This window comes from Scyliorhinus canicula, chromosome 2 (assembly GCF_902713615.1).
Source record: "Scyliorhinus canicula chromosome 2, sScyCan1.1, whole genome shotgun sequence".
NCBI classification, from domain to species: Eukaryota; Metazoa; Chordata; class Chondrichthyes; order Carcharhiniformes; family Scyliorhinidae; genus Scyliorhinus; species Scyliorhinus canicula.
Genome location: NC_052147.1, coordinates 191815596 through 191828068, shown reverse-complemented (window position 1 = coordinate 191828068; position 12473 = coordinate 191815596). Strand labels below are relative to the sequence as shown.

The 12473-nt window shown below is 46.9% G+C and overlaps 1 protein-coding gene across 4 annotated transcripts in view; it reads right to left on the bottom strand.

Annotated features, from left to right (window-relative positions):
• Window positions 1-12473, bottom strand: part of pde1a (phosphodiesterase 1A, calmodulin-dependent) — a 725115-nt gene that overhangs the window by 102315 nt on the left and 610327 nt on the right. For all 4 annotated transcript variants that reach the window (XM_038789235.1, XM_038789236.1, XM_038789237.1 and 1 more), the window contains one exon: window positions 4732-4872. In XM_038789235.1, coding sequence (XP_038645163.1) covers window positions 4732-4872 — 141 coding nt within the window. The remainder of the gene's footprint in view (window positions 1-4731; window positions 4873-12473) is intronic.

Below are 12473 nucleotides of genomic sequence, written 5' to 3'. Positions count from 1 at the left end.
TGACGTGATGAAGCAAGACTTAGGATGCATCGGCTGGAGAGGAAAACTGCAGGGGATGGGCACAATGGAAATATGGAGCATGTTCAAGGAACAGCTACTGCGTGTCCTTGATAAGTATGTACCTGTTAGGCAGGGAGGAAGTGGTCGAGCGCAGGAACCATAGTTTACTAAAGCAGTTAAAACACTTGTCAAGAGGTAGGAGGCTTATGTAAAGATGAGACGTGATTGGTCAGTTAGGGCGCTTGAGAGTTACACGTTAGCTAGGAAGGCTCTAAAGAGAGAGCTAAGGAGAGCCAGGCGAGGACATGAGAAGTCTTTGGCAGGTAGGATCAAGGATAACCCTAAAGCTTTCTACAGATATGTCAGGAATAAAAGAATGACTAAGGTAAGAGTAGGGCCAGTCAAGGACAGTAGTGGGAAGTTGCGCATGGAGTCCGAGGAGATAGGAGAGGTGCTAAATGAGTATTTTTTGTCAGTATTCACACAGGAAAAAGACAAAGTTGTCGAGGAGAATACTGAGATACAGGCTACCAGACTAGAAGGGGTTGAGGTTCATAAGGAGGAGGTGTTAGCAATTCTGGAAAGTGTGAAAATAGATAAGTTCCCTGGGCCGGATGGGATTTATCCTAGGATTCTCTGGGAAGCTAGGGAGGAGATTGCTGAGCCTTTGGCTTTGATCTTTAAGTCATCTTTGTCTACAGGAATAGTGCCAGAAGACTGGAGGATAGCAAATATTGTCCCCTTGTTCAAGAAGGGGAGTAGAAATAACCCCGGTAACTATAGACCAGTGAGCCTTACTTCTGTTGTGGGAAAAGTCTTGGAAAGGTTTATAAGAGATAGGATGTATAATCATCTGGAAAGGAATAATTTGATTAGAGATAGTCAACATGGTTCTTGAAGGGTAGGTCGTGCCTCACAAACTTCATTGAATTCTTCGAGAAGGTGACCAAACAGGTGGATGAGGGTAAAGCAGTTGATGTGGTGTATATGGATTTCAGTAAAGCATTTAATAAGGTTCCCCACGGTAGGCTATTGCAGAAAATACAGAGGCATGGGATTCAGGATGATTTAGCAGTTTGGATCAGAAATTGGCTAGCTGATAGAAGACAAAGGGTGGTGGTTGATGGGAAATGTTCAGACTGGTGTCCAGTTACTAGTGGTGTACCACAAGGATCTGTTTTGGGGCCGCTGCTGTTTGTTATTTTTATAAATGACTTGGAGGAGGCCGTAGAAGGATGGGTAAATTTGCAGATGACACTAAAGTCAGTGGCGTTGTGGACAGTGCAGAAGGATGTTACAAGTTACAGAGGGACATAGATAAGCTGCAGAGCTGGGCTGACAGGTGGCAAATGGAGTTTAATGCAGAAAAGTGTGAGGTGATTCATTTTGGAAGGAATAACAGGATGACAGAGTACTGGGCTAATGGTAAGATTCTTGGTAGTGTGGACGAGCAGAGAGATCTCGGTGTCCATGTCCATAGATCCCTGAAAGTTGCCACCCTGGTAGAGAGGGTTGTTAAGAAGGTGTACGGTGTGTTAGCTTTTATTGGTAGAGGAATTGAGTTTCGGAGCCATGAGGTCATGTTGCAGCTGTACAAAACTCTGGTGCGGCCGCATTTGGAGTATTGTGTACAGTTCTGGTCGCCACATTATAGCAAGGATGTGGAAGCATTGGAAAGGGTACAGAGGAGATTTACAAGAATGTTGCCTGGTATGGAGGGAAGATCATATGAGGAAAGGCTGAAGGACTTGAGGCTGTTTTCGTTAGAGAGAAGAAGGTTAAGAGGGGACTTAATTGAGGCATACAAGATGATCAGAGGATTAGATAGGGTGGATATTAAGAGCCTTTTTCCTCGGATGGTGATGTCCAGCACGAGGGGACATAGCTTTAAAGTGAGGGGAGATAAATATAGGACAGATGCTAGAGGTAGGTTCTTTACTCAGAGAGTAGTAAGGGCGTGGAATGCCCTGCCTGCAACAGTAGTGGACTCGCCAACACTAAACGCATTCAAATGGTCATTGGATAGGCATATGGACGATATGGGGATAGTGTAGAGGGACTTTAGAGGGGTTTCACAGGACAGCGCAACATCGAGGGCCGAAGGGCCTGTACTGCGCTGTAATGTTCTATGTTCTATGTTCTATGAAGGCATTTTTGATTTTTCAAATTCTGCTTCTGGACAGAATTCTCTGGTTCCCCAGCTGCGTGTTTCTTACCGACACACCATTCACAGGCGGTGGGATTCTCTATCCTGATGCTTGTTAATGGGAAGCCACCCCGTGCCACCGGGAAACCCGTGGGTGGGCGCTGCCAGTGGGAACAGAGAATTCCGACAACCAGGGAATTCGGCCTTTGTTTCTTTGGAGCTGACATTAAACTGTCAATAATTGCCTTGCTGAGACGATAGTGGATTTTTAATTTCGGGACCTGTGGAGAACGTTAGGTTGGCATGAGAAGTGCAGCCAGCAAGATCAATCTTGCACTGAAACCTGTGCCTGACATTCATCAGGAGAAAAACTGAATTCACACATGCTTATACACATATGCAGAAATCCACATTACAACACTTTTATCAATGGTGGGAGGAATACTCTATGTACTGGACTTAGACTTTACCTAATGTAACAATCAAACCATGTGTGACAGGCCAGGATTTTCAGGGTCAGTGACAAATGACAGTGTTCCACGCTGACCTCGAAGAACGCTAACAATCTCTGTGCTACTGATTTTGCCTTTCCTGATGTGTTCTAACATCTGCTATAGTTGAACAGTGTTGCCATCAAGCAATCGAGCAACCAATCACACTGAAGAATTCTTAGAGACAGTAAACCAGGAAGTAAAGAAAGTTGATTATCCTTCACTTTGAATCATTTTACAGAGTAAAATAAAAATTGAGACCTAGACATGAGATTATGGTGGAAGCTGAACTCAACTTTTAAATTTCCTGTTTCACAGGGCATGCATATAAAACAGAAGTTGCTGTCAGTTTCGCAGTGTAATGATGGCGAACAGTGACAATTTTGCTATCATTACAACTGCAAAGGCTGAGCGAAACACTTGAAGATATTTTTGCATTCCTTGGCTTTAGTGATGTTTTAGTTTTAGTAAGAGGTGCTTCTTCAGCTATAATTACCAATGTAGTTGGATCTTCCATGATAAAACATCAAGGCTTCATCTAAGTAGTTTACCAGTGAAGGAGAGTGTTTAAACCATTTATTCTCAAACTGGACATGTACATTTGCAGTTTGTACTGAAGTGTAATATTTTAAGATAGGACATTTAGATATCTATGAAGAGAGCTGCAAGCTGTTTTCACATTAACATTACACACTTAAGTACCCATGAGGTTTAACATTTTTAAAACAGGAATTTCTTGTGAATGATTGACTTACCCCAAACTAGTCATGATTGACTTACCCCAAACTATTCAGGACTGTGGATAAAAGGTTAATCCCATCAAGTTTGTTTAATTTATTAATTCACTCATTATTGAACAATCTGCCTCTCTGGGATAAAATGGTACCTCACAGTGAACATTCTGTTTCATAAACATCTGAAGATTGCTTCTGTTATAACCCAACCAGAGGCCATGGGGTCTGCAACATCAGTCCCACTGGCTTCATCTGAATATGGTCTTCCCAGATGTGGGGGCAGAGCTACACCCTTAAGCAAGGGTTCACTAGTTCATAAATACCCCGACCCAAGTGTGGGCCGGGCGCAGGAGACCCTTTGAGGAGTAGGAGTTGTATTCTAGTAGGTAAAATAAATATTGAGTTTTCGAACAGTGATCGCTTCGTGTGGTCACTCGCCTGGAACTTTACACTGGCGACAAGAATGAGATTGGTCAGGCAGACCGTGGTCCCGACTCTCCGTGGATTTCACGGGACCTTTTAAAGGAGGAGCCATGTACTTGCCCATCATAACCGCGCATTCAAAGTGAATGGAGGTCTACCGCATGTCCACAAAGATACCGCGGCCTATGCGTGAGAATCTCCAAAAACTTTCAGTACCCATGGGATTCCTGAGGTGTTAGTGTCTGACAATGGCACAGCTTTCACAAGCGTGGAATTCGGCTCTTTCAGGAAGACGAACGGGGTCCACCATGTACGGGCCGCGCCTTACCACCTTTTCTCCAACGGATTGGCCGAACAGGCAGTACAGACCTTTAAGTTAGGAATGTAGAAGCAGACCTCCGGTTCCCCAGAGACCGTCTGGCCCGTTTCCTGTTCTATTACCGCATCACGCCTCACACCACTACCGGGGTAGCACCTTTGGAGTTCGCCGCCGGCTGAGCACGTGGTTGAGCCTCATCCTGCTGGACACTGGGGAGTAAGTCCGTGACCAGCAGGAACACTCCGAAGCATGTTTTCATGTGGTCGCTCACCTGGAACTTTACAGCTTCCTATTGGCCAGGGGCAACATAATCATTTAAAAATATTTTCTGGGTAAAACCTAGAAACCATGAATATCACTTTGGTGTGAATGCTGATCATGAATGATTAGTGAAAAGATATATTTGTGTTTTTGCTTCTGATGCCATGCTTTCAGAATGGTTATGTTTCTATGCTGTACGAAAAATAGGTTTAATGTGAAAGCTATTTTATTTAATTCTTTGGAAATCTTCCAAGAACATATTGGTCAAAACTGTTCCTGAGAGCTTCAAATATCAAGCACAAACCTACATCTGCAGTACTATTAAAACAAAATAAGACTATACTAACAAATTCTTACCATAATGCCAGTGTGGAGCATTAGGTAATGCACAGTCTGGGCCACATCTGCTGCATGGATTAAGTTATGATAAGGATTCTTATATTTGTTGTAACCCACCTCCAGGGCTTCGACAAAAGACATTAGAGAAGATACAGGAATCTAAAGAAGAGTAAACATTTTACATGGGATCAGCAAGTGAGGTGACATAAAACATTTTCTACCACATACATTGTCAAAAATATTAGACATATAAAAGAAAATGTCATTGATCAAAATCTTTTAAGATTCATTGTCTGAGTCATTCAAACAGAGGCTTGATCAATAAATAAATCTGACACACCCATTAAAGTACTTATTTCATTTTACATTTAAAAAAATCTATTGAACGTAAGCATTGAAATATTAATATTCATATTACTTCATATTAATTCACATATATTTAATCAATGTTCTTTAAACTTAATAACATTTAATTAAAATACTGTATGATTAGCATTTTAATATGAGTTTTCAATGAATTAACATTGGCCAATTGACAATTTTTTTCCAAGAGATTAACATTACAAAACATCTGACATTTTGTAGCCTATTGTATATTACAATTGGGCAAAAGCCTATAATATTTGACTCAATTAGTAGTTCAGTTGTACATAATTAATAACTCATTAGTATTTGATGATTTTGCATTAGCAATTTTGCATGAGTGCATTACACAGCTTCAGGCAGATGTCACAGACTATAAAAAATTCTAATTTTGTGCCAAAAATTAGTACATGAGTTATTCTAAGCCCTGAGCTACTTCTATTAACTGTATATTGGTCCTGTAGGGATATCTCACCTAAACGTTCTCTTTTCAGCTGAGTGTTTACACAATTATAAGTCTTTTGGCAAATTTTAATGTCTACATATAGTCTGAAGTAAAAAAAAAGATAAGTGCCAGCAATAGGAAACATGAATAACGAAGACTTTGAGAGATTCATGACAAAATGTACAGACAATGCACAATGATACAAAGCAAAATGCTCCATTTAAGGCCAGATTGTTTCTGAACAACAAAGCCATGGGAGAACAAGGCTCTTCCGAAAGTAAATGTAAAATTGATATTCCATTGTCTATTGTTATCTATTCTGTTCATAAAAGAGAAAAAAAAGTAAATGTCATCTCCTCTAGTTATTACAAATATGGAGGACAGTTTAATAGCTCCCAATTTGTGAGTTGTGCTTTCGCTCATCTCTGTCAAGATAGATTTGAAAATCGCCTGTGCAGTGAATCAGTTTTAACATTGCGTAGGAATTCTAAGCCGCACGGTGGGACAATGGTTAGCACTGCTGCCTCACAGCGCCAGGGACTGGGTTCAATTCTGACCTTGGGCCACTTTCTCCCGAAGACTACGTGGGTTTCCTCCAGGTGCTCCGGTTTCCTCCCACAGTCCAAAGATGTGCAGATTAGGTGAATTGGCCAATTAATTGCCCTGTAGTGTCCAGGGATATACAGGTTAAGTGTGGTTGCAGGGATAGGGTGCTCTTTCAGAGGGTCAGTGCAGGCTCAAGGGCCGAATGGCCTCCTTCTGCACTGTAGGGATTCTATATCTACATTACAACAGTAACTATACTTCAGAATAGTAATTATTTGGGGTTCTGGGCCCTGAGGATGTGAAACATGTTATACAAATGCAAGATCTTTCTGTTATTGAGTCACAGGTGTTAATTAGATACTAGTGAGGTGAGCCGTGTAGCAAGAACTGCTTTCTGTTTCGATGAAACAACAGCACTGTGCTCGCTGGTAGGAGCCCAGGGCTAAGTACTACGACGAATTGGATTTAAGTTTATTTAGTAACATTCCTCCTCTCTGTACAGTCTTAAAGGGGGAAACATATGTTTACATAGCGTCAGAGCTTCACAAGCTTACACCAATTTCCCAGCAGGCAGGACTCCATGTTGCAGCACTACACTAACAAATTCCTCACCCAACAAATCCATTGTGCAAGAGGTTATTTCACTAAACTCAAATTCTGTGCCATGATGATGAAATTGTAGAATCCCTACAGTGCAGGCAATTCAGCATGGCCAATTTACCAAACCTGCACATCTTTGGACTGTGAGAGGAAACCGGAGAACCCAGAGGAAACCCACACAGACACGGGAGAAAGTGCAAACTCTGCACAGTCACCCAAGGCCGGAATTGAACCTTGGTCCCTGGTTCTGTGGGACACAGTGCTAACCACTGTGCCACCGTGCCTAATCTTGAATAACATTGTTTTCTATGCTCATAATAACATGAATCAGGTTTGCTTTACCATAATTGTTCCCTCATATTATGTCAAGTCAAACATACGATTCTGGATAGAATGTCTGCATTCCCTAGAAAAATAAATTTGAATCTATACTGCTCCCTGGTTGATCCATCTGATAACTCACAGGAAATGGAGGCTGAGAGTTATAGTGGATGTAAGGATTCTATGACCTTTGTGGGCAGGATTTCCCAATAGCTTTAATAGAACATAGAACATAGAACAGTACAGCACAGAACAGGCCCTTCGGCCCTCAATGTTGTGCCGAGCCATGATCACCCTACTCAAACCCACGTATCCACCCTATACCCGTAAACCAACAACCCCCCCCCCTTAACCTTACTTTTTATTAGGACACTACGGGCAATTTAGCATGGCCAATCCACCTAACCCGCACATCTTTGGACTGTGGGAGGAAACCGGAGCACCCAGAGGAAACCCACGCACACAGGGGGAGGATGTGCAGACTCCACACAGACAGTGACCCAGCCGGGAATCGAACCTGGGACCCTGGAGCTGTGAAGCATTTATGCTAACCACCATGCTACCCTGCTGCCCAAACATCAGACCAAAGTGAGGGTCCTGAGTCCAATTTTGCTGGTGCCAGGCTGTTGGAACTATTTTCCGAGAAGCTACTCCTAATTAGTCACCTTTGCGCTCCTTGTTTAATGAAGAATGGTTTGTAGACTCCCTATGTTTCCAGGCCAATAAGAGTGCTGGCTGCTCAGGAGCATCAGCAGCCCCACCAGGAAAGGTCGGCATTGTTGACATAGGTAAGAGACTGGAGGGCATCTCAAAATGGAAGGGCATATCAGAGGTATTAACAGAAGTAAATATACTCCTTGTGTCAGAGAGGGAATGGTGCCAGTTGGATGTCTGGAGTCAATGGGATTCATTTCTTTCTCACAGCTCCATTCCTGGGGAGATGGAGCCTATGGTTCTAATGGTCCCCAAGATAGCGGCCTCCGTGGAGTTTGAGCTCTCCCCATATGGCATTATCACAAAATCATCTTAGCTATTTATATTGACAGCCTGCCTCTATACAGTGGATAGACAATCCTCTTCCACACTGCTCCTGGTGGGAGGAATGCATCAGGGAGCTGTTCTGAGATGGCTACTCCATGTTTCGCTGACCACCTCCACCTCCACTCCCATCACCATCGAACCACAAAAATGCAGCCAAGTGTTTTAGCAAACGAGACATGAAAATCTTGATACATTTGCTACTGCCTATAGTAATCAAATGTGACCTAAGTTGCTCAGCATTCGATAAAGCTTGATTATGGTGATAACAACAAAGATTTCATTCAGGTTAGCGTGTTGTCAGTATAGTGTGTAGTATGCATGTGTGCTTTTGGAGTAGGCAGCCTTGTTTTTAAGACATGTGCTTTTGAGTTTGGGAGAAGATGGCCTTGAACCAGAGCAGCCCAGATCATTCCTTTTTTGATGGTGGGCACTATTCTCCATTCCACACACTACATGCTGGCTCACTCAATGGGCGACATGTCCCAGTCACAGACCACCATGGCTGAGGGCATCGACACTATGGTTCAGACGAGAGCGGACCTCCAGGACTGGCAGTGCCAGGTGACACTGAGGCCTCCGGAGCTCACTACGGCTGCCCCTCCACCCCATGGAGAAGCCAGGAAGCCAGCAAGCACCCCAAGTGAGGTGTAAATGATGGGGCCCATTACAACGAATCCCACAGGAGGTGCTGGAACACTTCACCCCTTCCGAATCCCCCCTACTTGACACTGTCCTCAAACTATGACCCCTAGTTCCGGATTCCTCCACCGTTCTTTCTGAATCTACCCTGTCTAATTCTGTTAGAATTTTATACGTTTCTATGAGATTCTCTCTCACTCTTCTAAACGGCAATGAATGTAATCCGAACCAATTTAGTTTCTCCTCATATGACAGTCCCGGAATCAACCTGGTAAACCTTTGCTGTACTCCAACATAGCAAGAACATCCTTCCTCAGATAAGGGCACCAAATCTGCATACAATACTTTTCACAACCTGTCCGATCTGCCTCTAACCTCTGTCCCATAGGTGGGGAGGCTGTGCTGGGGCTGGGTGTTGGGAAGTGGCCGGTTGGGGGAGTATGATAGGGGAAGGGGGCCTCAGGGTGAATCACACACATTAACGTCCCACATGTATACACCCCCCACTGAAATGTTACAGGCCATGGGTGCCGCAGTGTGAGACAGCCTTGTATGACAGCATTCCCAATGAATGAGCCAAACACATTCCCCATCAACCACCAAATCCCTCCCTTCCCCTGGCTCCTCAAATATCTTGCGGCCCCTGAGGAGTCTCCATCTCACAACCAGGGATTGCCCGGATGGACAGTGGGATGTTATCTTCAAGGCAGGAGGCAGACTTTGTCAGGCAATGAGGAGCACCAGAGCTCATCTCACAGCAAGTCATCATCATCATCCTCCGTCGCACAGACAAGGCCCACTGATGCTGCTGAACCAGGGACAACACCCTGTTGTGATGCTGGGATGATCTTTGGAGGGGAGCTGTGTTAAGGAGAAGGTGTGGTGAAAGGCTAAAGGTCAGTATACATGGAAGTCTGAGAGGAAGTATGGGGGAAAGGCTCAGGAGTAATGGGGTGAATGGCTAAGGGGTGTAGGAGATGGGGGTTGCGGGGGGGAAGAGAACGGGAGAGCTGCTGGATCTTTGGCGTCCTAATTGGGAGGGGATCAGGTTGTCCCTGGTGCGACGGCCCTTAATGGCTTGTTGAGCCAGCTCTGGGTCGTCGCCTGGTTCATCCGGCACACCATCCACGGCCAAAGAGGCCTGTCACTCTTCCAGTATGTTGCCCCGCTGTTGCGTGATGACGTAGCTGGCCACAATGCACGTGACCCTCTTGAGGCTGTATTGGAGAGCTCCGCCTGAGCAGTGCAGGCAGCAGAAGTGCATCTTTAGGAAGCCGATGGTATAGCTCAATGACACTTCTGGTTGCTATGTGAACATTGATATAACAACTCTCCACCTTGGCCATCATCAGCCATAACCTCAGTGGGCAGGCCTTGTTGCTGACTAGCCAACCCCCCACCCGCAGGTGTACCTCAAATGTGCCAGGAACTTGCAAATCCGCCAAGATGTAAGTGTCTGGGTATCATATGCAGACTGTCTGGGTATCAGATGCAGACTGTCTGGGTATCATATGCAACGTCCATGATGTGCAGCTGATGATCGCACAACAACTGCATGTTCAGGAAGTGGAAGCCCTTCTTGTTAATGAAGGATACCTACCGCCTGTTGAGCCGGTGCTCTGAGGGCGACATGTGTGCCATCAATAAACCTCTGGACTTGAGGCATGCCAGCGATGGCAGTAAATCCTGCAGCCGGGCATCCTGATGGGCCTGGTCCCGGTTAAAGTGGATGTGCATAGATGCTCAGGTGCATAGGACATCCATGACATCATGCACCTGTGCACGGACATTTTGAGAAATCCTACACAGGTCCCCGCTCGAGCCCTGAAATGAGCCAGAGGCATAGAAGTTGAGCGCAGCCATCAACTTGATGACAACCGGGAACGGGTGTCCTCCTCCTACCCCTCACGGTGCCAGGTCTGCCACCATCTGGCACAGGTGGTGCCCTGTCTCTTTGGTTAGGTGTAGTTGACGGCAGTACATGCGGTCCAGCAGCTCCTCAAAGGACAAACATCGACGATATAAACGTGGCCCGATGCTGCGCCGCTTTTGTACCTCCTCCTCGGTCTGGTGAAAGGCTGGTACCTGAGCCTCATAGGATGGCTGCTCTGGGACAGGCTCATGTCATGCAGGATCTTTCCTTTGCTAAATAGTTTCACTTCCTCCTTCCAAACTGCGGAAAACACTGAGCACTGCTGAAGTGGTCAGCAGCTGTCAATCACAACAAGAATGTTTAAAATCATTGTGGTTAGGGCTGAGAGCGGGGGCGCCTGAGGAAGTTGAGGGGTGGTTGAGGGGCCTGGAGAGGCTGAGAGGGACTGGAGGGGCTGAGGGGACTAGGGGGTTTGGAGAGGTTGAGGGGGGTGCTGAGGGGAGGGGGCTGAGGGGGTTGGGTCACCCTTAGGCATGTAAGGTGCAGAGGAGGGTGACCCTGTTATTCCCGTGGTAGGGGGGAGGATTCCCCTCCCTGGTGAGGGGTTGGGCTGCCCTCTTGTCAGCGAGGGGGTCAACATTTGGGTTGTGGGTGGGTGGAGAGCTTATCTCTGGTTGCTGGGTTCAGGGTGCCTGTTCAAAGCAGCGGCCTGACCCCAGTAATTGCAGGAAACCGAAGGCACTATTCATATTTTTACAGTCAAGCCATGGGAATCCTACCCCGACGACCCTCCGAGCAACAACGGGACACAGTCCTGATTCTCCGCTGATGGGAGCACTTATACTCTGAAACACAGAATTCTGATCATTATTATCTGGACGGAATTGCCCAAAAATATTTTCAAGTGTCGTCTCCAATGTGAAACAAAGTGTGATTCTTGTCAGGTGGTTAGGCATGATTCAGATCACACTCCACCCACACTTAGTAATTATTTTGGAGGGGGTGATGTTTATACCAGCTCTGTGAGAGGCGGGGCCGAGGCATGCCTCCATTCCCGGCTTCACAGAGATCGGGTTGCATTCTCTAAGTGACAGTAAGGAGCCCCCTTCCCCCCGCCCCACATCGCTGGCATGGAGCTATAGGGCGGAATTCTCCGCTCCCGCGATAAATCGGGAAGGCCGTCGTGAACTAGGCCGAGTTTCACGACGGCTTCGGAGGCTGCTCCTCGCACCTAATTCACCCCCACCCGGGGGGCTAGGAACGGCGCTCCGTAAATCTCGGCCGCCGGGCCTTGACGCTTGCGTCAAGGTGACGCGCCGAGAATGACGCGATGGCGGCGCCTATGTGACGTCAGCCGCGCATGCGCAGGTTGGCCAGCTCTAACCCACGCCTGCGCGGTTGCCATCTTCCCCTCTGCTGCCCCGCAAGACGTGGTGGCTTGATCTTGCGGGGTGGCGGAGGGGAAAGAGTGCGTCGCTTTGAGACACCGGCCCGATGATCGGTGGGCACTGATCGCGGGCCTGTCCCCTCCCGAGCACGGCCGTGGTGCTCACTCCCCTCTCCGCCCCACACAAGCTTCAAACGACCATTTGGCGCCCATGTTCACGACGGCAGTGATCAGGTGTGGTTGCCGCTGTCGTGAACCGGTCGGGAACGGCAGACCGCTCGGCCCATCGGGGCCAGAGAATCGGCGGTCGCCGTTTTTCACGGCGACCGGCGATTCTTCCGTGCGGGGCGGTGGGAGAATCGCGGGGGGCGCCAGGGGGGCATGTCGTGAGTCATCCGGCCCTCCCGCGATCCTCCCACCCGGCGTGGGGAGCGGAGAATTCCGCCCATAGTTCCCCCATCCACCATCCTCGCCGGCATCAACCAATCTACAGCCCCCCAGGATTACTGGCATCGGAGCCCCCAATTGGGATTGCCTTCAGACCC